The sequence below is a fragment of the Pseudorca crassidens genome, chromosome 2 (assembly GCF_039906515.1).
Source record: "Pseudorca crassidens isolate mPseCra1 chromosome 2, mPseCra1.hap1, whole genome shotgun sequence".
NCBI lineage: Eukaryota > Metazoa > Chordata > Mammalia > Artiodactyla > Delphinidae > Pseudorca > Pseudorca crassidens.
In genome coordinates this window covers 129,536,308-129,558,166 of record NC_090297.1, presented here as the reverse complement: position 1 = coordinate 129,558,166, position 21,859 = coordinate 129,536,308, and the positions used below count along the sequence as shown (strand labels likewise).

At 35.4% G+C, this 21,859-nt stretch overlaps 1 protein-coding gene across 7 annotated transcripts in view; it reads right to left on the bottom strand.

The window, feature by feature from the left end:
• Positions 1-21,859, bottom strand: part of RABGAP1L (RAB GTPase activating protein 1 like) — a 687,421-nt gene that overhangs the window by 574,038 nt on the left and 91,524 nt on the right. For all 7 annotated transcript variants that reach the window (XM_067728697.1, XM_067728698.1, XM_067728699.1 and 4 more), the window contains 2 exons: positions 8,310-8,376; positions 2,771-2,873 (listed from right to left, as the gene is read on the bottom strand). In XM_067728697.1, coding sequence (XP_067584798.1) covers positions 2,771-2,873; positions 8,310-8,376 — 170 coding nt within the window. The remainder of the gene's footprint in view (positions 1-2,770; positions 2,874-8,309; positions 8,377-21,859) is intronic.

Genomic DNA, 21,859 nt, shown 5'->3' with positions numbered 1-21,859 from the left:
TTAAGGGAAGTCCCCAGAGATTTGTCAGTACCCTCATTGTCCATAATACATATTAACCATCAGGAAAATCATTGACCGAAGCTCTAATGTGTAATTTTCATATATATATACTCTATATATAACATATAAAATACACTATATATACTCTCTATATATATAACATACAGAGTACACATACACATATATACTCTATATAGAGAGAGTATATATACACACTACATATTTATAGTATGTATATATATTTTATATACATAAAATATATATCAGAGTCCTGGCAAGTGCTTTTAGACAACAGTATACTGTTATTAGTCAAAATTTCAGTTACTATTTAAAATGTTTTCTTCACCATAGACTTCCTCTAATTTGAATCTAGACTTTCTAGACCAGTGTCTATTCCTTTTCTTCAGTTTCGCTATGATAGGTTGAAATATGGATTTCATTTTATTCTATTTACCCTGCTTGAAATTCACTGGGATTTTTGAAACTCTGGTTTGTTTATTCCATATCATTTTGTCACTTCTTCATTATTATTATTATTTTTTTTTTTTTGGTGTGGTATGCGGGCCTCTCACTGTTGCGGTCTCTCCCGTTGCGGAGCACAGGCTCCGGACGCGCAGGCTCAGCAGCCATGGCTCACGCGCCCAGCCGCTCCGCGACATGTGGGATCCTCCTGGACCGGGGCACGAACCCGTGTCCCCTGCATCGGCAGGCAGACTCTCAACCACTGCGCCACCAGGGAAACCCCTCTTCGTTGTTTTTAAAATATTTTTAAATTTTATATTGTCTACCATTTTCAGTTCTCAGTTAAAGGAAAGTTCAAATAACCAAGCCCACCATTAGAAGAAACCTTCAATACTGTCTTTTTAACCATTATACAACATTTATACTCATCAACTACACTCCTATTAATATCATTAAACTCAACAAAAAATGTATTACATTTGTACTAAATACAAGCATTCTATCTGCCAATTCAAGAGGAATTAGGATTCTCTAGACATTGTACTTGACCTAAGGACCTTATAAAGTCTCAGGGGAATAAAGTAGAGGGGTTAGAGAAAATAACAAAACGCAGAATACAATATACAACTTGACGTAGTGAAAAGATCCAAGACATTTCATCTCTCAGGGCTTCAACTTTTGTAGTTTTGATTCATGACTCCTCTGAGTAATTTATAATTTCAAGAACACCATTTAAAAATGTAAGAAATTAGGTCAACATTTTTGTGTGGCATATGAAATGATTTTAAATTTAAAACACATTATCTTTTGCATTAGAATATTATTGCAACATAGTACTATATAGTTTCTTTTCATTGAACAAATAAATTTTAAAATATGTATTTTTTAAAATACATAATTCTTTTTTATTTTTTTACTATTATTATTATTTGGGGGCCACACTGCATGACATGTGGGATCTTAGTTCCCCAACCAGGGATCGAACCTGCAACCCCTGCATTGGAAGGAGGAGCCTTAATCACTGGACCACCAGGGAAGTCCCTGAAATATATTATTTTTAATTGAGGACCAAATAGGTATTAAAATACAAAATGAAACTGAACTATGTGTTACATTAAGAACAGGTAAAAAGTGCTTTTATAAGTTATTATTTGAAATTTCTATATTTTACTTCAAAATTATCAACTGGCTTATTTTTTCCATTTTCACGTTGATTTTCTGAATGATTATAAGGAAGAAGTTTACAGACTGGTATTCACAAGCCTGTATCCAGAAATAACAAACTGTGGTGTAAAAATTATTTATTCCTAATATATGAAAAGCTAAATTTTACATAATCATCATTATTTTTCTCTCTTTTAGCCCTCAGTTTGAAATAGCTTGATGTATGATCAAATGCATGCAATTTATGGAACTGGTAAATACTTTTACTAAGGAAATTCAAAAATAATTATCATTTAATGTTCTTCATTAATATATTATATTTCCATATCAGTATTCACTAATGCTCCCGTCTTTAAGCAAAAGTCTATTGTGGGTATAAAGTAAATAATATAAAACTAAAGATCAAACAAGCTGATCCATTATTTTCTCAATATAAATTATTGGTTGAATCATAGTAAAGCATTTAGTAGAAGATTGTAACTCATGAGATAAAACTAAATTTTAGTTTAAAGGCAGATGGTGGAGAGGAAAAAAAAAAACCACATGGGCAATTAACCGATATCTGGATAAAGTAGGAATAAAAATAAATACAATGGGAAAAATGACAAATGAGCCTACTTACCATCTATAAATTCTGTTCAACACTAACATATTAAACAAAATGAAAAGGTAAACAACTTGGAAAAAAGTATTTGCCACAAATGAAATCCTAAATATACATTACTAAGTTCCCGAAGGTCAAAAGACTGGAATGAATAATAGTAAATGGAAAGATATAAGTAATCTGTAATATAGAGAAAAAAAGTTAAAATATAGTTATCAGAGATGCAAAAATTCCAGAATTTGCTTCATCAGTTCTTTCATATTCTTCCATCATTTCGCCCTTAAATAAAACAACTCTATAATGACATATGAAACACAAAGCCCAAATACTTTCTTAACATAATGTAATAAAATTAATCCACATATCATCAAGGGGCTTTCTTTTGAATAGTGGAGGTTTTCCCCATAGATGTATAAAGCATGAAAACAAGAATAATTCCATTTAAAATGAGCACCAGAATTTTTTTAAACATGGCAAAACAAAATTGTCCATAATGTAAATTTTAAAGTAAATAATAAGGAATTTTTTAAGAAAATTCACCTTTTGGGGTTTCTTCATTAAGTGCCAGAAATATTGGTGCATTGGGGTTCCACATGCCGGTGATAACATAAGCTCTCCCATCATAGCTCTTTCCCATGGATTCCTATAAAAGTTCAAACAGGAATCACTGAGAATATATACATAAAAAAATCATCATTTTAAATTATATCTTACTTTAAGCAATCCAATTTATTAAAATTTGAATTCACAAACAGGGGACTTATTTTCTTTGTAAATTTTTTTCATCCCACAGAAGCATTTCTTTAAATATTAAATTCTCCTACAGCTTTCTCCAGAGTTTCTATTTAGAGACACATACTCTTGGATAAAAGGAGGTATGCCCTTACATGCTGACTCACAAAAACATAATACTGGTATGAAGTTATATTTAACTTTATCTTAGGCTGGTTGTCAAAATCTCACATACCTACACATACAGGATATAGGAAGTTTCTATTAAAACTGTATTACGGATCTCACTGAAGATAGTTAAACTGAATTAATAGCTAATCACAGGAAAATAGGTTAGGATTTTTCTTCTAATGTTCTAATTTTTAATATATTCTTAAAATATTAATGTACTTTATCACAATGAATACCTTTAAAGTTAATACTTTTATTGCCTATATGCCAGATATAGGTACACTTTCTAATAATCATAAATCAATATTAGGAGACTAATACTGTTTGTAATCAGCACTCAAGGTAATTAACTATCTCCCTCTACCCTCATACTTATCCTCCTTCTGTTCTCTCCTTCTCCTCTTCCTCTTCATTTCCTCCACTCCTTAAGACTTTTACCAAGCCAGCTCTTGACTCTCGCTAAAGCAGCAACTCCACAACTATATGTGGCCTTGAAAGCAAGGCAACACGTAGTTTGTGTCTGTGTGTGTGTGTGTGTGTGTGTGTGTGTGTGTGTGTGTGTGTAGTGTGGGGGAGCTTAGAGGTTGTCCCGTGGGAGAACAGCACACGCATACAAATATGTGCACGTGCAAAAGAGAATTATCCACAATACTTTCAATTTTCTGTACCGATTTCCTTATATTATAAATGGAGAGTGTGAAAAGGGTCAGACTAAAAATAAAAGAGAAAAAACTTTTTTTTCAATATTTCCCCCACACAGATGCTTCTCTGAATCCCTATGAAATTATTGTAGTCATTTGGCAATTACTATGTACATTTTTCTAGTGTACTCGTGATATTTCACTAATCAGATTGTATAGCTTAAGTGCAGGGACCCTGAATTCCAGAGGTGAAATATACTCAGGGCCATGTAAAAGAAACCCACTCAGTACCTCCAACACATTTATATATTCATATCTTTCTCTCTCTCCCTCACTCCCTTCCATGTGCCTATCCTCTCTCTCTACTGTCTAATTAGACGTTCAGAACAAGAATGAGCACCTGACCCAAAAAAGTCCAGTCCATTTCTGGACAAGAGCTCGTGCTATGCTTGAGTCCAAAAAAATGAGCTAGACCAGTCAAATTCTTTCTTTCAATTAACAAATACCAAGGAAAGTGGGCAGTTAGCAGTGGGGCTGAAAGGTTTTGATAAGAAGTCAGGTGATGTCAGGCCACATACAAAACAAAGTTATAACAGAGTTTAATGTAGGGAAAAATATATAAAGAACAGCAGAGTACTAGGAAACTGCTAAGTGGTAAGAGAGAAATGGAGAAAACAAACACCGAAAAAATCCTTAAAAATAATTAATCCTGTAGTCAAAAAACAAAGGCAGATACAAAGGAGGCAAGTTGAAGGGGAGGAAAGAGAAGGGCAGAGAAGAGGCAGGGAGGGAGAGAAAAGGGCAAGGAGGGAGAAGGGGAGGAGAGGGAGAAAGAGGGAAGAGAAGGAAAGAAGGGAGGCAGGGAGAGGGAGAGAGGAGAAGGTGCAGAAAGACAGAAAGGGGGGCGCAGCACCAGAGGTTGAGAGAACAGGGGCAGCAATAAAGAGTCTCACAGAAAGAGTAAGCCCATGGCAGGAGAGGCAGACAGGAAGAGACCAGATAGAGACCACTTTGCAGGTTTAGGTACAATTTCATGAAGATCAATAACCTCTTTTGCCTTTAAGGTGCTCTAAGTGAATCTTTGTTTCTTGTAACCAAAACAGCCTAACCAAATTAAGCATATTTTTATTTCTTTTTAGTCCTCACAACATACAACCACAATAATACTGTCTTACACATCAAAAGCCCTCTATAGAAGTTTCTCTTTATCAAGTCATTTTTGATATTGAACTAGACATTTCTATTACATAGCCTGGCTTGCTCCCATCCCCTTATGAAGATACTGTCACAATCTTTGCTCTAGACTTCTTTCCTGACTCCTCTGCATGCCCTGGCTCCCCCAGGAAGGCTGACAAGATCAGGGACATCAGGTAAAGGACACCTGGATGACAAAAGCATCTGCCCAAACTAGGCCAGGCTGGAACCACCAGATGCCCTCTTCTTAAGAAAATAAACTGGGAAATATAATGAGAATATGACACTTTGCAATGGAAACATAAGCTGAAGAATCATGCTAATTCATACTAAGCCATGAGTGAACTACTGTCAAGTTATGAGTAAGCTGAAGCTATGAGGTCAAGTAGGCAGACAGCAGGGTAAAGCACACAGATGGCATCAGAAGGAGGAGATAACACAAAAAAATAAAAAATGTAAGTTCATGCTAATCCATCCATTCATTAAACAAATATGAGCCTACTGTGAGTCATGCTCTATAGCTGTGAGTATCCAGCAAGGAAAACAAAACAAAATGGTCCTGACTTTATGGAGCTGACAGGCTAATGATTTCCAAACAGCAGTTTGTGAGCCATTTGTGGATCATAAAATCAATTTAGTGGATTGTGACCAGACATTTTAGTCAAGTAGAGGAAAAAAATTGCAGATTTCATCACACATGTAAGGGTTAAGAACTGTTTCATAAAAATTTTACTTTAGTTTTTTTTACACATAAAGATTACAAGTATATTGGATTACAATGTAAATTTTATTTCTGTGAGTCCAGCTACTAGCCTAATGTCAATAAATAGTTAATTGTGAAGATCCACAAACTTTCTGTGGCGTCTCTAGGACTTTTTTTTTTTAATATAATTTTATTTTACCTGCTTCTGAGTTTTTCTAAAAATGGTATTACATTGTTTTTAGTCTTCTGTGACTTGATTTTTTTTTTTAACATCTTTACTGGAGTATAATTGCTTTACAATGTTGTGTTAGTTTCTGCTGTATAGGACTTTAAGTTGTGCTCCAGTTCCATGAAATCTGACTCTACCTAGTTTTCAGCTTTTTGGTACATTCCTGTTAGGCTTTTCCTAGGTATCAATGGCTATGAATCAAAAATTCTCATTTCCTTATTCCTACTACAAGTATCTTCACCAAACTATTCTCACTCACTACTGGGAGAAAATTGAGAGTCTGTTATCTGTCCCCACAAAAAAACCTAACTAATTTTATTTATATATGATTTTATTTACAGACTATGTATAATATATATATAAGTAATTTGGCTATTTGACTAAAAAATATATTTCATTTATAAGTATAACTTTCTCTTTCATGTAGATTTTATATTAAACAAAATTTATAAATTTATAGAAAAGTCTCAGTTCATCTGGCTTATTTAGCATTCAGGGAAGAAAGTCAGCATTGCTTAAAAATTATTCAAGTCAAATAGAAAAGTCTCACAAATTCTGAAATTAAATATAATTAAACACTTTTAAAGTTTGTCAGAATAAAGTGCAAGGTGAAATTTGTTTTCAAAGTGTACACATATTTGGATGTCATAGAAGAAAAAGTATTAACATCTGGCTCTAGAGGGCAGAACTAAGACTAATTAGGCAAAGTTACAAGGAATATGATTTCAGGTGATTACAAAGGTATAAGCTGTAATAACCAGAACTGTCCCATAGTCTTCATTATAAGGTAACAAGTTCCTTTTTATTAGATGTAATGTAGCTAAAGCTCAATAACTGTGTATTAAAGATAGCATGAAGATTAATAGCACTGGTAGTAACAAATCACAACTGCTCATAATTGTACATATAAACCCTCCAACTTGACCAACTATTTGTGGCACAGGTAAGCCCACCGCTCTTTCCAGGAGCTTCAGTGCTGACAAGTCCTTTGATATCAATATGGACTCTTAAAGGTGGAGGGCTGCACCACAAGCAAGACACTAAGACTAAGGGGTTCAGAAGTTCATGCCAGGTCTGTAACTCTATAATCTAAACTTAGGTTTCATAGAAAAATCTTTGCCAGTGATTCACCTTAATCTTTTAAACTCTGAAAAATCATTCTAATTAGGATCTAGCAGCTTATAAGTATTTAATGTCCCTGAAACTACCTCCTCACGGAATTTTCAGGGCTCCAAAATGCTATGTCCTGCCTTAAGTAAAACCACTTGCATAACTGATATGCTGTAAAGAGCGAGGGAACAGAGATGAACCAATACCTAATTCATTTTCACATTTAAAATAACTGGTTGTCCTTACCTTACCTACCCATGCAGTGCTTCCTCTGTATTTCTGTGGCTCATTGTACCAACTCTATGAGAGCACTTAACCCACTGCTGTCATTACATACTTAAAAGATCTATTTCCATCACAAGATTATGAACCCACAGATGGTAAGAACTGTTTTACCATGTCTATAACACCAGCACTTCACACAATACCTGGCACAAAATTAGGTCCTCAAAAAGGCTGAATAAACCATTCCACTACCAGTAGAAAATCCATGTGATGTTACCATGAAATAACTCAAAGAAAAAGTTGATATAATTTGTGGTATTTAACTGACATTTGCAAAATACAGCTGAAAGGAAGAAAACATGTAGTGCTACCTAAAAAAATCTCAGTTAAGTAAAAAACTTTATACTTATACTAAGATAACTATTTCCTATAACATTTCTAAACCACAAAGTAAATGTTTTCATTAACTGCAATATTAGCAGGTATTTCTGTTTAAAAGTTAAGATGGCTTGCTATTTTTACATCAAATACCAACTCTTAAATACATATTAACCTTCAAGGGCATTCCTTAAATAAGTACCACTCCTAAAGTAAATATACTTTGCTAATGAAAGGTAATCAAGAAGGAAAAATTCAGAAAGGGAAACGCTTTAAAGAAAACAAAAGCATCCATCACGGTACTCAAATTAATAATATTGCATTAAAAAAAATGAAAGGCACCATATTCACTTATAACATTGTGCCTGTTATAATCATGTATTTGTTATTTTGGCTCAAAGAAGAGACACATTCCTAAGAAGCCAAAGAGATGAATAGATGGATATTTTCATTACATTATCTTTTTATTTGTTTCCCACTTGCATATGCTTTTTTTATGAAAGTTTTCCTAAATCTCTCCCTCATAAGTAATTTTAAGTTTGGGGTTCCAAATTAAATTACTATTATCATAGTAATTGACAGCTGAAAGTTAGAAACAATTTTGACAAAATGACAAAATTTTAAAATAGAAAATACTTTAAAAATATAAAATAACTATCATCTATACTTGGTTAAGGTGCTTAAGATTTTCATTACCATATCCAGTAAATGCATGTCACTGTTCTTCACGTTTCGACCTGGGCTTAATAACATTCCAAAACATCTGAAAATATTGGGGAGGGAAAAAAAAGGAGAAATAAGGTATCAAGAATATATAGAAGCCCAGTGAGCAAAAGTCTCAATAGTAACGATACAATCTGAGCTCTGTACTGACAAATAGCTTTCATTTTTTAGAGAAACATCATAAATAAGAATTCATTAAGATACATAATAAAATCACATAGAAATAAGTTACCTAAATTCCCAGATCTTTATTTTTGCATGTAAAAGATTACCAATGATCAGAAACTGTGATAAAAATAGCCATAATTAATTGTTAACTGAAACAAAATACAGTAGTGACATATAAATTAGTTTCTGGGTAAAAATGAGATTGTATTTGCTTTAGAGTTACTCCAAACATACTGGTCAAGATCAACTAACCTAGTTAAATTAAAAGAAAGAAACTTTTTTAAAAAATTAGAATAAGACACTGTACTCTCTCTTTGCATCAAGCCAGATTAATAGAAACAGTCACCCTGGCCCTCAACAGTCATGTTCACTGAGTAGCCTATATCTTCACTTTGAAATACTATATCCTCAGTTTGAAAAAAAAAAAAAAAGTTATATGAAACTCATTACTAAAAATGCTATTATATTAGTGAAGATATTACCCAACATACTGTATACTATTAACTACTTTATTCTGTGCTTCCTAATGCTAGGGAAGCTTTAAGAATCCCATCAACACTACCACTTTGTTTGTAAAGGATTTTCATAAACTCTAAAATTCAGCTAATTCGAACATGTTTTAATATTTGTTAGGATATTACTGTTATTTCTTCTTTATAGGTAAGAAACGTAAAGTCCAGAAAAAGTTATTTTACTCAAATTTATGTGGCTATTAAGTAGGTCTTGTACTCGAGAGACAATGTGATCTGTCCACAGTATGCCTCTCTCTGCCAACAATGCATACCCACACTTACTAGAAAACAGTGTTTTTATTGTAGCTTTCCAAAATTTAAAAGTATACTATGGAGCATTTTATACAAGACTATAAACAAATTAAATATACCATTTTTTAAGTTTCAAAATAGCAGCAGCTGAGCAGTCAATACTTAATCTGATCCTTGTTTTTCAAAGGTTTAGTTTTCTAGTAGCATGGCTTTTTTTTTCCATAAACAAGACAAGAGATTAGTCCTGTCCAAATATGAGCTTAGTAAATAGTAAAAACATATATATAATACTTCCTGTGAATATTTGAGGATACCTTGCTCAAGGCATCCAAAAAGATCAAGTATATAACAAATATAAAGTCAGTAAGTTCTGAGGAAATTCCAAACATATTATTGTACCAGTGAACAAAATATAACTTACTAAAATAGAAATTATTATAATCTAATATTCATAATTTTAATACGATTCCTTTAAACTGCTATGAACTTCTATAATAAACACTGTCTATACAAATTAAATGCTAATTAATCATGTACTTTATTGTACTATTTCTTCTAAGTTTGCCTTAAATTCCTTATAAGAATAAAAGAGCTAATTCTTTTTCAGATATAAAATTTAGTTCCCTCAACTTAAAAGTCGGGTCAGGGCTTCCCTGGTGGCGCAGTGGTTGGGAGTCTGCCTGCCGATGCGGGGGACGCGGGTTCGTGCCCCGGTCCGGGAGGATCCCGCGTGCCGCGGAGCGGCTGGGCCCGTGGGCCATGGCCGCTGGGCCTGCGCGTCCAGAGCCTGTGCTCCGCAACGGGAGAGGCCACGGCGGTGCGAGGCCCGCGTACCGCAAAAAAAAAAAAAAAAAAAAAAGTCGGGTCAATGAGGACAGAAGACTTCTCTCACATTCCCTATTCTTTGCTTCAGCTTGCACCTCTCATGGGTTTTAAAATACTATTTTCTATATTATGGTTTTTAAGTTACAAAACTATTATATATACTCATTGTAAAAAGCTAATGAATACCAAAGTGTATAGGGAAAAAATAATTTCTCCTTTCTCTCTCTAATCTCAGACCCTTTGGAACCAATACTAAGAGTTTAGTATGCACCCTCCCTACCTTTCTTTTGCTCGCTTTGAAAATTTAAAGTTTTATATTGTTTGTCAAGCACTCACAGGTAAGTGGCAAAATGGGTACAATTTTCCTAATATAATGTCCTATCTTAAACTCCACTGCAAAAGGAAATTTAGGTTTTCCTCAAATGGGAACACACATCACCTTATTTTGATGATCTTTGATGTACTGCTTTTTTCCTGGGTTATAAATAAAAAATCCTGCCACCAACCAACAGTGCGACCCTAGACAAAGCACCTAACTCCCTTGAGCCTCTGTTTCCTCTTCTAGAAAATGGGAGAGGTAACAATACATGAACTCTAAGGATTCTTCCAGCACTAAAACTGAGTAATTTTTTTCTATCAAGCTGTATTAGTCATTTTCAAAATTATATTTCATTAAAGCACATAAGGTTTCCTATAGAGACAAGCAAGGTCTATTATGAATAACATGTCAGAAATTAGATAGATATTATTAGCACCACAAGCACCTATTGCAAATATTAAGTGTTTCATTGGGGAGTTCAAAGCGTTCAATCTTCTCTTATTAACTCCATAAATAATGTAGAAAGCAAACTGCTATTACATTTATTTTCTCAAGGATGTCACAGTCTAGTAGGGGAGGAAAATAAGTAAACGGACAATTACAACCTGTACGGTAAGTTCTACGATAGCCGTAAGTACAGAATGTTAACAAAGCAGAGAGAAGACACACCCAACATTATTTATAATATAGCAAATAGCTAACTTGACCCAAAATTTGAAATCAAACCTCCTAAGAATGGGATGATGGTGTTATCATATTAATAATAATTATCATATTAATTATAGCAGCTGTTTATTGAATGCTTTGTCAGACATTACTATATTGTTGCATTTACATTTCTAAACAACCTCCATATAACAAATAATAAAACTGGTTTCCGGAAAGTAGAAGTGATTTGTCCAAACCACAAAGCTATTAAGCCCGTGACTATGACTCCAAAACTGCAGAGTCTTTTACACATTATACTCTGCCACCTCCCTAGCCTATCAGTAGAAAAGATTATCAATTCCCTGTGTGATCCTGGGCAAGTCACACACTTTAAAGTCTCACTTTCCACATTTCTGGAACACAAATATTACTTGCTTATAGGTTGACTATGTTAATGTAAAGCTGAAATGAAAAAACTCACAGGGAAAGTACACCATAAATTCTAGAGCTGTTGCCGATTATAAATTATTATTACAACTGCCACTATTATTTAGAAAAGAAATTTGGCCTTCCATACTGCCCAGTGAGTCTCTACTCAAAACAGAGATTTAAACAGCTTTTAACACCAAGTTAGCATCCATACAGACACCAAAAATTCTGCATATCTTGCATGGCTTTAGGGTTAATTGATGGAAAAATAAAGATGAAATGTCACATGTCACATATGCAACACGCTTATAGAGATTCAGTTCTTCTCAGGGCTGGTCACATAGGCATCCTCTGCCTAGCATGTACCAAAAACCCAGACTCCTGAAGGAAAGCTGGTGTTCAGCACAAACCACATTGCTTGTGCTAAAAGTTTAGGCACGGTGAGCCACTATTCTCAGTTCTGGGAATGGTGGAAACCCTCCCGAAAGCCAAGTTTCCAAATACCAGTCAAGAACCAACCTTATAAGCAGGCCTTTTAGGAATGGTAGTGTCAGTCCTCCTATATTAACTCTTTTCTGTACAGCCCTATTTTGGTATTTACATTTTAAGTAAAAAAAAAAAAAAATTAATACAAAACAATATCATCTGTGGGTAAAATAATATGGATTCCTCAGAAGCTCGATTCCATTTAAAATAGTTGAATCAAGCCATATAAAGCTTTGATCAATTATCAAAAGCATAACAATTTTCTATGGTACAATGGAATAATTTACCTAAATATATAAACCTTAAAGAAAACAGATAAAGAATAATTTAAAAATAATACGAGAATAAAGAGGATGGGTAAACTTATTAAAATATATTAAAAATAGAAAAAATCAAATTAATATTTAAAGCACAAATACAATATTCACACGTAAGACTTATTTAACTTTTGTTGACTTGCTTTTTTTTTTTGGTTGCACAGCATGTGGGATCTTAGTTCCCCGACCAGGGATCGAACCTGCACCCCCTGTTATTTCACTTTTGTTAATTAACTGCCTAAAGTCCTACTAAATAAAAATAACATTTTATGTAGTCATTCCTCCCACTTCCCTTCAAATCAGCCAAGATCTTTAAAAAGAAAAAAAAACTATGCTGCCATTATAAATAAGAACAAAATATTAGTAACTAAGCAGTGTTTACTAGTGATATAAAAGAATTATATCATATCTATAAATACTTAATACCTCCCCTTGTCCCTACCCCAAAAAAAGTCATACAAAATAGACAAATACAAAGACTTTAGGAAGACTAGCAAAAAGCCCTGGATTCAAATCCTCATGTTGCCTCTTCTTAGCTATTTCTTAGCAGGCAAAATAACATGCTTTAGTTTCCTCCCTCTGCCAAAAAAAAAAAGTAAATAAAAAGATAATTTATAGGATTCCTTGCTTTAGTATGAAAAACACTATGCAATAAACACTTGGGATGGATGTTAACATATGGTAGAAATCATTAAATAGTGGTTATTATCCTTGCCATTATTATGACAATTAAAAGACTATCAGTTAAGAAGACTATCTAAAATAAACACTTTTTTTCCCCCAGAAAGGTATCAGAAAATTTATCTGTGGGACTGGTTAATTTCATTAGATACTAGTTCAATTAGATACTGTCAGTTTAGGTCCGAATAGGAGAGAGAGCACAGAAATAATCTGAACAGGAAAAGTTTATTATAAAAAATTTTTCTCTGTAATAGGAGAGTGACTATAAAGAGAATTCTAAAGAACAACCTAAGGCTGAGGAAGAGTACCCCAAAGAAGAGCAAACTTGGAAAGAAGATCCTCCCCCTAAAGCTGGTATTCTGACCTCACTGTAGAAGATATGACTGCAGCCCAGTGGATGACAAAGAAGTTTTCTGGACTGCCCAGGCAAAGTTGGACCACAAGCAAACAGGAAACAACCCTCTAGGGTGCAGGTAGCCAAGGGTGGCCGGCAGGTGAACAAAGGAAATCAGGACTCCCGGAGGCAGCTCAGAGGCAGAGTGGTACAAAGCCTGAGGCCCACAGTGTCTGTATCTGGAGGGCTGCAGGAAGATCTCACTGAGCCAGGACCAGAACTATGAGTTCACAGGGGGAATGCATGCACTGTGTGCACAGCTGGAGCACAGCAGCACTGGATGTCCCAGAATCTTGTAGCAAGAGCAAGAACAATCACAGCATACCAGAACCAAGAAGAGTCCCTCCCTCCTGCGGTATCTCTCCAGCACCCTCTACTGGCACAATTTAATATTGTGCTTGCTGCAAAGAAGATGCATAAAGTTGCACTAATGCAGATCAAGTAAGAGGGTAGATTTGGAACCAAGAGGCAATAAATTGATAATCGGCATAGGATACAGTTAAAATACCTCATCTCTTCTAATAACTTAACAGCCGGGTTAGAAATCAAAATTTCTTAAACCAATAAATTAAGAAGTTATTTTCTTAAAGTAAATCAAGAATGTAAATTGTTATAGCCACTATGGAAAACAATATGAAGATTGCTCAAAAAGTTAAAAATAGATCTACCATATGATCCAGCAATTCCACTTCTGGGTATATACCCAAAGGAAATGAAAACAGGATATCAAAGAGATAACTGCACTCTCATGTTTATCACAGCATTACTTGCAACAGCCATGATATGGAAACACCCTAAGGGCCCGGCAGTAAATGAATACATAAAGAGGATGTGGTATATACAGTGGAATATTATTCAACCATGAGAAAAAAGGACACCCCACCATTTGCAACAACAAAAGTGGATCCTGAGGACATTATGCTAAGTGAGATAAGCCAGACAGAGACATAAAACTGTATGATATTACTTATACGTGGAATCTAAAAATGTCAAACTTGTAAAAACAAAGAGTAAACTGGTGTTTACTGGGGAGTGGGGGAACAGGAGAGATGTTGTTTAAGAGTACAGACTTGGGCTTCCCTGGTGGCACAGTGGTTGGGAGTCCGCCTGCCAATGCAGGGGACACGGGTTCGTGCCCCAGTCCAGGAAGATCCCACATGCCGTGGAGTGCCTGGGCCTGTGAGCCATGGCCGCTGAGCCTGCGTGTCCGGAGCCTGTGCTCCGCAACGGGAGAGGCCACAACAGTGAGAGGCCCACATACCGCAAAAAAAAAAAAAAAAAAAAAAAGAGTACAGACTTGCAACTAGTAGTAAATAAGTCCTAGAGATCTAACACACAGTATAGTGAATACAGACAACAACACTGTATATAATCAAACTTTCTAAGAGACTAGATCTTAATTATTCCAACCTCAAGAAGAAATAATTGATAACTATATGACATGACAGAGGTATTAACTACTGCTACAATGGCAATCATATTACAATATATAAATGTATCAAATCCACATGTTGTATACCTTAAGTTTACACAATGTTATATGTCAAATATATTTCAGTTTAAAAAAAACCAAACTACTACATTTGAACAACCTGGAACTCTCTCCTCTGCTAGGACCTGGTAGCCCCTTTGTCCATAACTATCTTGATTAGTCACCTTAAGTTAAATAAAGCTAAGTAAAGATCTTTTGCCATTGGAAAAACAATTAATTAAGAAATTATTATTATATTATAGAAGCATACTATGATTTACAAAAGAATTCAAAAAGAGCTCCAGTAGAGGTCTATCGATTGTACCAATGTCAATTTCCTAGTTTGTACATTATACTATAGTTATGTAAGATGTTACTATTGGGGGAAGCTGGGGGAAGTGTACATGGGGCCTCGCTATACTATTATTTTAACTTCCTGTGAGTCTGTAATTATTTCACATTTAGAAGTTCATTTGAAAATGAGCCCTGGGCTTCCCTGGTAGCACAGTGGTTGAGAGTCCGCCTGCTAATGCAGGGGACACGGGTTCGTGCCCCGGTCTGGGAAGATCCCACATGCCACGGAGCAGCTGGGCCCGTGAGCCATGGCCACTGAGCCTGCGCGTCCGGAGCCTCTGCTCCACAACGGGAGAGACCACAACAGTGAGAGGCCCGCGTAACGCAAAAAAAAAAAAAAAAAAAGAGCCCCAAGACATCTAGAATAAACTTAGAAAAACTTTTCACAGAAAGCAATGTACGTTTTCATTGCTAATATGAAAAAAGTAGTTCTTAAGATACGATGCTAAAAAGGTAATAGTATTATATACATACCTCTGGAGTGCCACCCCCCCCCACCACTGGGTGCCAGCGAAAGCTAGTAATGGAAGACACTGAAAATTCTGTTCTAATTACAAGTTCCAGTCCAAAAGCTGAGAGAAGATAGAAGCTTCCAATTTCTCATTCTCCAAAGCACCTGATAATGCCGATAACTCTTTATCAATTGTCACTTGAAACAACTATCAGAGAACAATGAAAGTATTTTGTATAAATATATCCTGTTTTTCTAAGGTAAAAGAGAGTTACCTTTCTACTGCCTTATATGAAAACTCAAAGAAGACAAATGAGTAAGTTCAAAAACAGCTTGTAAAATATTATGCAGGGGCTTCCCTGGTGGCACAGTGGTTAAGAATCCGCCTGCCAATGCAGCCAGCCAACACAGGTTCAAGCCCTGGTCCAGGAAGATCCCACATGCCGCGGAGCAACTAAGCCCAAGCACCACAACTACTGAGCCTGCGCTCTAGAGCCCGTGAGCCACAACTACTGAGCTCACGTGCCACAACTACTGAAGCCCATGCACCTAGAGCCCATGCTCCGCAACAAGAAAAGCCACCACAATGAGAAGGCTGCGCACCACAACGAAGAGTAGCCCCCAATCACCGCAACTAGAGAAAGCCATGTGCAACAACAAAGACCCAATGCAGCCAAAAAAACACAATTAATTAATTAATTTAAGAAATATATATTATCCAGACTTTGGATCACCCCACTAACTTTTGCTCATTTTCAGGATGGAGAAAAATGACGTCCATTAAGAAAAATTATTAAGACATCTAAAACTCGTGATTTTACATCTAGGCAACTTAAAGTCAGTGACTTGAGCTCCTTTCTAAATAAAACTATATAACAACTTGCTAGGGTGAAGGCAAAAATAAGTGCTACATAAATTCAACAAAAGACCCTCAGAATGGTCTAACATACAATTATATCAGCCCCAAAATAATTAACAGTTCAGGTTCTACTATCTATCTACTTTAGGGATATCAAATCATATTAGAAAATTGCTTATTCTGTGAGAAGAAAAGAGCCTTAGGTGATTTTCTTTTTTCAGTACTCCATGGCTTGGAAACATTTTCCTCAAGAAAATAACACAAGGAAAGGTACCTGTCAATCACTCATGCTATGAGGTATGGTACTTAACACTTCAACTTCTCACTATGTAGTGTTTGCTGCAAGCCAGAAAGCACAAATTAAGAACTGAAGCAGAATTTATTATCAAAACAGGCACATCTCTGAATCACTCTACAAATGATCAAACTGCTTTCTAATAATGATGTGTTTTATATTATATATATATATATATATATATATATACTTTAATGTATATGTAGACTGTACTCCCCAAAATTAGGATCAGATAAAAGTGATTCATGGAAATTCTTTCTTCCTAGTAGTAATGGCCCATGTTACTCAGTACAAACAAAGCTGTATACTTAAAACAAATCTAGTAATTATACTCTGCTTGCTGTATCAATACTTCATTCTGGTTCACACATCAAGCATCAGGGCAGATCCCTGGGAACAAAGTGATCTGACAGACATAAAACCCTGAAGCCAAAATTCTCTTCCCAACTAACCCCCCAAAAGGTCTGGAATTACCATCATTAGAACTCCACTTCTTGTTAGGGAGCTGTAAAGAGACCCATTTTCCAAATGTATATGGTATTATTTTCCCTGAATTATTTTATGACAAATTAAGAAGTAATACTTGGCAAAAATCAACTAGTCAGAAAATTAATACAGCAAGAAATGAAAAATTTCCCCCTCGCTTTTCGGGTATCTAACAAAACCAGCAATCTATTCAAAGCATTGATGTGGGTGCTATATAATAGTGTTAGGGTATTTAAAATACTAAATAAAGCTTTAAAAATCCGCATCAATTGGTGGTATGTAAGAAAATCTTTTGCAGTATTTCTACACACGATGAGACCAAAACCCATGAAAATGTCAGCTGGAGAGGGACAGAGAAGATTGCTATCTCCACTTTAGAAACACCAGAAAGAGAATGACCTGTTCAGATCTGCTTTAACATTTTAACTGGAGCCTCTCAATAATTAGGCTTAGGCTGCTCTTCTCACACATTTCAGATTACAATCATCTTGCCTTCTCCTCTCAGCTCTTATTGTTGGTCTTCTCATCTACAAATCTATCAGCTTTTCTCCCAGGGCACGGTGCCCCTGGGTTTGAAGTCACTGAACAATCACTTGGATGCCCATCTATACTCTCACTTTCAAATTCTGCTGGAAATACACCAAAGAATGCCAATCCATTTATTTTCTAACTGGTTTGATTAATTTTAAACTTAGCACGTAATCAAAATTTAATTGGGTACAGTCTCTAAAAGTATACACTCAGAAGTCAGGTGGCCTTGGTTTAAACCCTGGCTCTATCAGTTCCTGGCCAAATGACCAAGTTACTTAATCTCATTAAGCCTCTGTCTCATCTTCTGCAAAAAAAAATAGGGTAATAATTAAAATGTTTTCCTCACATGTTGTTATGACAATCAAATTTTACAATGGCCATCACACAAAAATGTTAATATTATTTTCTTTCTTATGTACAGTTCCTAAATAAAGCTTAACTTGTAAAATCTAACACAGGTGACTGAGAAAAGCAAAAGAACATTAGAAATTTTCAAAATGTGAGAGCATTTTTCACATACCCTCTAAACAGGTTAGGATTCTATTAGGTGCAATGTTCTATTACTCTCTGCACATTACAGTGAATGTAGTCAATACTCTTAACTTTATAAAATTTCTATATACTTTTTATTCATTTACTCAACAAGTTTTTAAAACGAAGTAGAGAGTAAGAATATTTATTCTAGACCAGATAGACTTGGTATTTAATTGTATAACCTTGAGAAAGCTATCTAACCTCTCTGTGCCTCAGTTTCCTTGACTGTACAATGAAGATAATAGTACCTATACCTCATAAGTAGCACCTAAAACAGTGCTCAGCACAGAGAAAGTGCTAAGTAAGGACTAAGTAACTACAAAGCTCTGGTTCCTAGCACAGGGCTAGATATTGGAGATTCTGAGATAAATGACACAGTACTTGCCTTCAAAGGGGTTGAGACCAATAATCACAGTATAATTTGTCAAATATCTACACATGAGGAATGCTTGAACCCTTGAATGCACAGAGAAATAGATTTTTTCATGATAAAAACTAATATTTTTAAAAACCAAAATACTGAAAATTAGCATTCAGAATGGCTGATGGGTACACTGCCGTTCAATATATTATTCTTTCTACTTGTGTGTACGTTGGAAATTTCACATAAATGGGAAGTTGTTTTTTAAAATCATTTTCTCATAAAGTAAGACAAAATTATGTAATTTGAAGGATTTACTTTCACACCGATATCTTTATACTATAAATGAACTTTGTCAGCAGCAATGCTTTAAAAAAAAAAAAAAAAAAAAACAGAGGTTAAGAATTCTCATGACAAGACTGCCACCTACTGGATTACCTTAAATTCCACTACATACATTTTGTGATTTAAACACATTAAGTACCACATATAATCCAATAAAAGGCAAGAGTTTCTTTTTTGAAAAAACAAAGATAAATCGAAGTATTTAAAAAATACCTCATATCACAGGAAATTCTGTCTGCTATGTTGAACAAAGTATTCTTTGGGGAAGACCCATTAGCCTGAAGCAATCTCAAGTTAATTTTAGTTTGGATGTTTAGAGGTCATCTGACAGAATGTGTGAAGAAGGAGGCAAAAACACTTAACAGATTTGGTAATTACTGCTGAGCATATGAACCCATAGTTGTTAAATATCATCATCGACATTAATTATATTAAAATAAAAGCAATATGTTAAGTGGTTATATATGGAATGAATTTTTTTAGCTATCTTAATGGTATACAAATGGTAGGTAAAATTCTGGCTTAGGTAGAATTTCTAATGATAATGATATAAACTGATTCAAAAAGTGCTTTAACTCAAACAACTTGAGATAATGTGCTCTGGAAAAATGCCTTAAAATTATTCAAAAAGTAGCTTAAGTGATGATGAAGACACTAATGTCGAAGATTATTGTGGAGAGTCTGAATAAATTTGTCTTATGAACATGAGGGGGAAAAAAGCAACATTTCTAAGTTATTATGTATAATATATTTTAAATGTATGCATAAATGTTTATCTAAGTTAACAAAGAAAACATAATTAGGTATCTGACTATTTCACCTATATTCACCAAGGTTTCTATATTTAAGTTAATCGAAGACTGGATCAGACAAGAATTATGAATGAAAGCTAAACCAAGGAGGAAATTTTGATGAGAAGCAAGATATTTTCATGGGTCTCCCCACAAACTGCTTACTAGCTGCAAGGGAGGCAGGGGGAAAAAGGAATTACAATGGAGAAACCAGACATCTTGACTGGTAATCAAATTTAACATCACCAGAAAGGGACAGAGGGTTATCAAGCACCTCCAAATGTGATACACTGTGAAGGAGAGAACATCACCTATGCAAATAAACTATCTGAATTTAATCATGAGGAAATATTAGATAAACCCAACCTGAGCAATGTTATATTAAAAAGAGGGGAAAGGAGGAGTAGGAGGACATGGAGTTCATCTCTCTCCACGGATGCATCAGGAATATACTTATAGATGCAACAACTCTCATAGAACACTGGCTGAACACTAGCAGAAGACCTTGGACACCGGAAAGGACTGTAAAGATCCCTGCATAACTGGTACGAACAACTTGTGGGGGCTTGGTTCCTTGACTGGCACTTGGGCCTCAGACTCTGAGGTGGGAGCACCAAGTCCAGGACACTGGACCACTAGAGAATTCCTGGCTGCAGGGAAGATTAACCACCAAGACCTCTCACAGAGGCCTCTATCTGAATCCAAGACCCGGCTCCACTGAACTGCCAGCAGCCTCTAGCACTGGATGCCTCACATAAAACAACAAAGACAGGAACACAAACACACCCATCAGTACACAGACTACCTAAAGTCATACTAAGCTCACAGACACCCCAAAACACACCACCTGACACGGCCCTGTTCAACAGGGGGAAGACTCAACTCCACCCACCAGAACGCAGGCACAAGTCCCTCCCAACACGAAGCCTACGCAAGCCACTGGACCAGCCTCACCACTGGGAGCAGAGCTAACAGAAGCAAGAGGAACTATGACCCTGCAGCCTAGGGAAAGGAAACCTCAAATACTGTAAATGAGACAAAATGAGAAGACAGAGAAATATCTTTCAGGCAAAGGAGCAAGATAAAAACACACAAGACTGAATAAATGAAGAGGAAATAGGCAAACTACCTGAAAAAGAATTCAGAGTAATGACAGTAAAGATGACACAAAATCTCAGAAATAAAATAGAGAAAATACAGGAAATGTTAACAAGGACCTAGAAGAACTAAAGAGCAAACAAACAGTAATGGACAATACAATAACTGAAATTAAAAATACGCCAAAAGGAATCAATAGCAGAACAACTGACGCTGAAGAACAGATAGGTGAGCAGGAAGATAGAATGGTGGAAATAACTGCCACAAAGCAGAGTAAAGAAAAGGAATGAAAATAATGGAGGACAGTCTTAGAGACCTCTGGGACAACATTAAGCGAACCAACATTTGAATTATAGGGGTCCCAGAAGAAGAAGAAAAAAAGAAAGGGTCTGAGGAAATATTTGAAGAGATTATAGTCAAAAACTTCTCCAACATGGGAAAGGAAATAGTCAATCAAGTCGTGGAAGTGCAGAGAGTACCATACAGGATAAACCCAAGGAGAAATACGCCAAGACACATATTAATCAAACTAACAAAAATTAAACACAAAGAAAAAATATTAAAAGCAGCAAGGGAAAAGCAACAAATAACATACAAGGGAATCCCCATAAGGTAAACAGCTGATCTTTCAGCAGAAGTTCTACAGCCCAGAAGGGAGGGGCAAGATATATTTAAAGTGATGAAAGGGAAAAACCTACAACCAAGATTACTCTACCCAGCAGGGATCTCATTCAGATTTGACAGAGAAATCAAAGGTTTACATACAAGTAAAAGTTAAGAGAATTCAGCACCAGCAAACCAGCTTTACAACAAATGCTAAAGGAACTTCTCTAGACAGGAAACACAAGCGAAGGGAAAAACCTACAGAAATAAACCCAAAACAATTAAGAAAATGGTAATAGGAACATACACATCA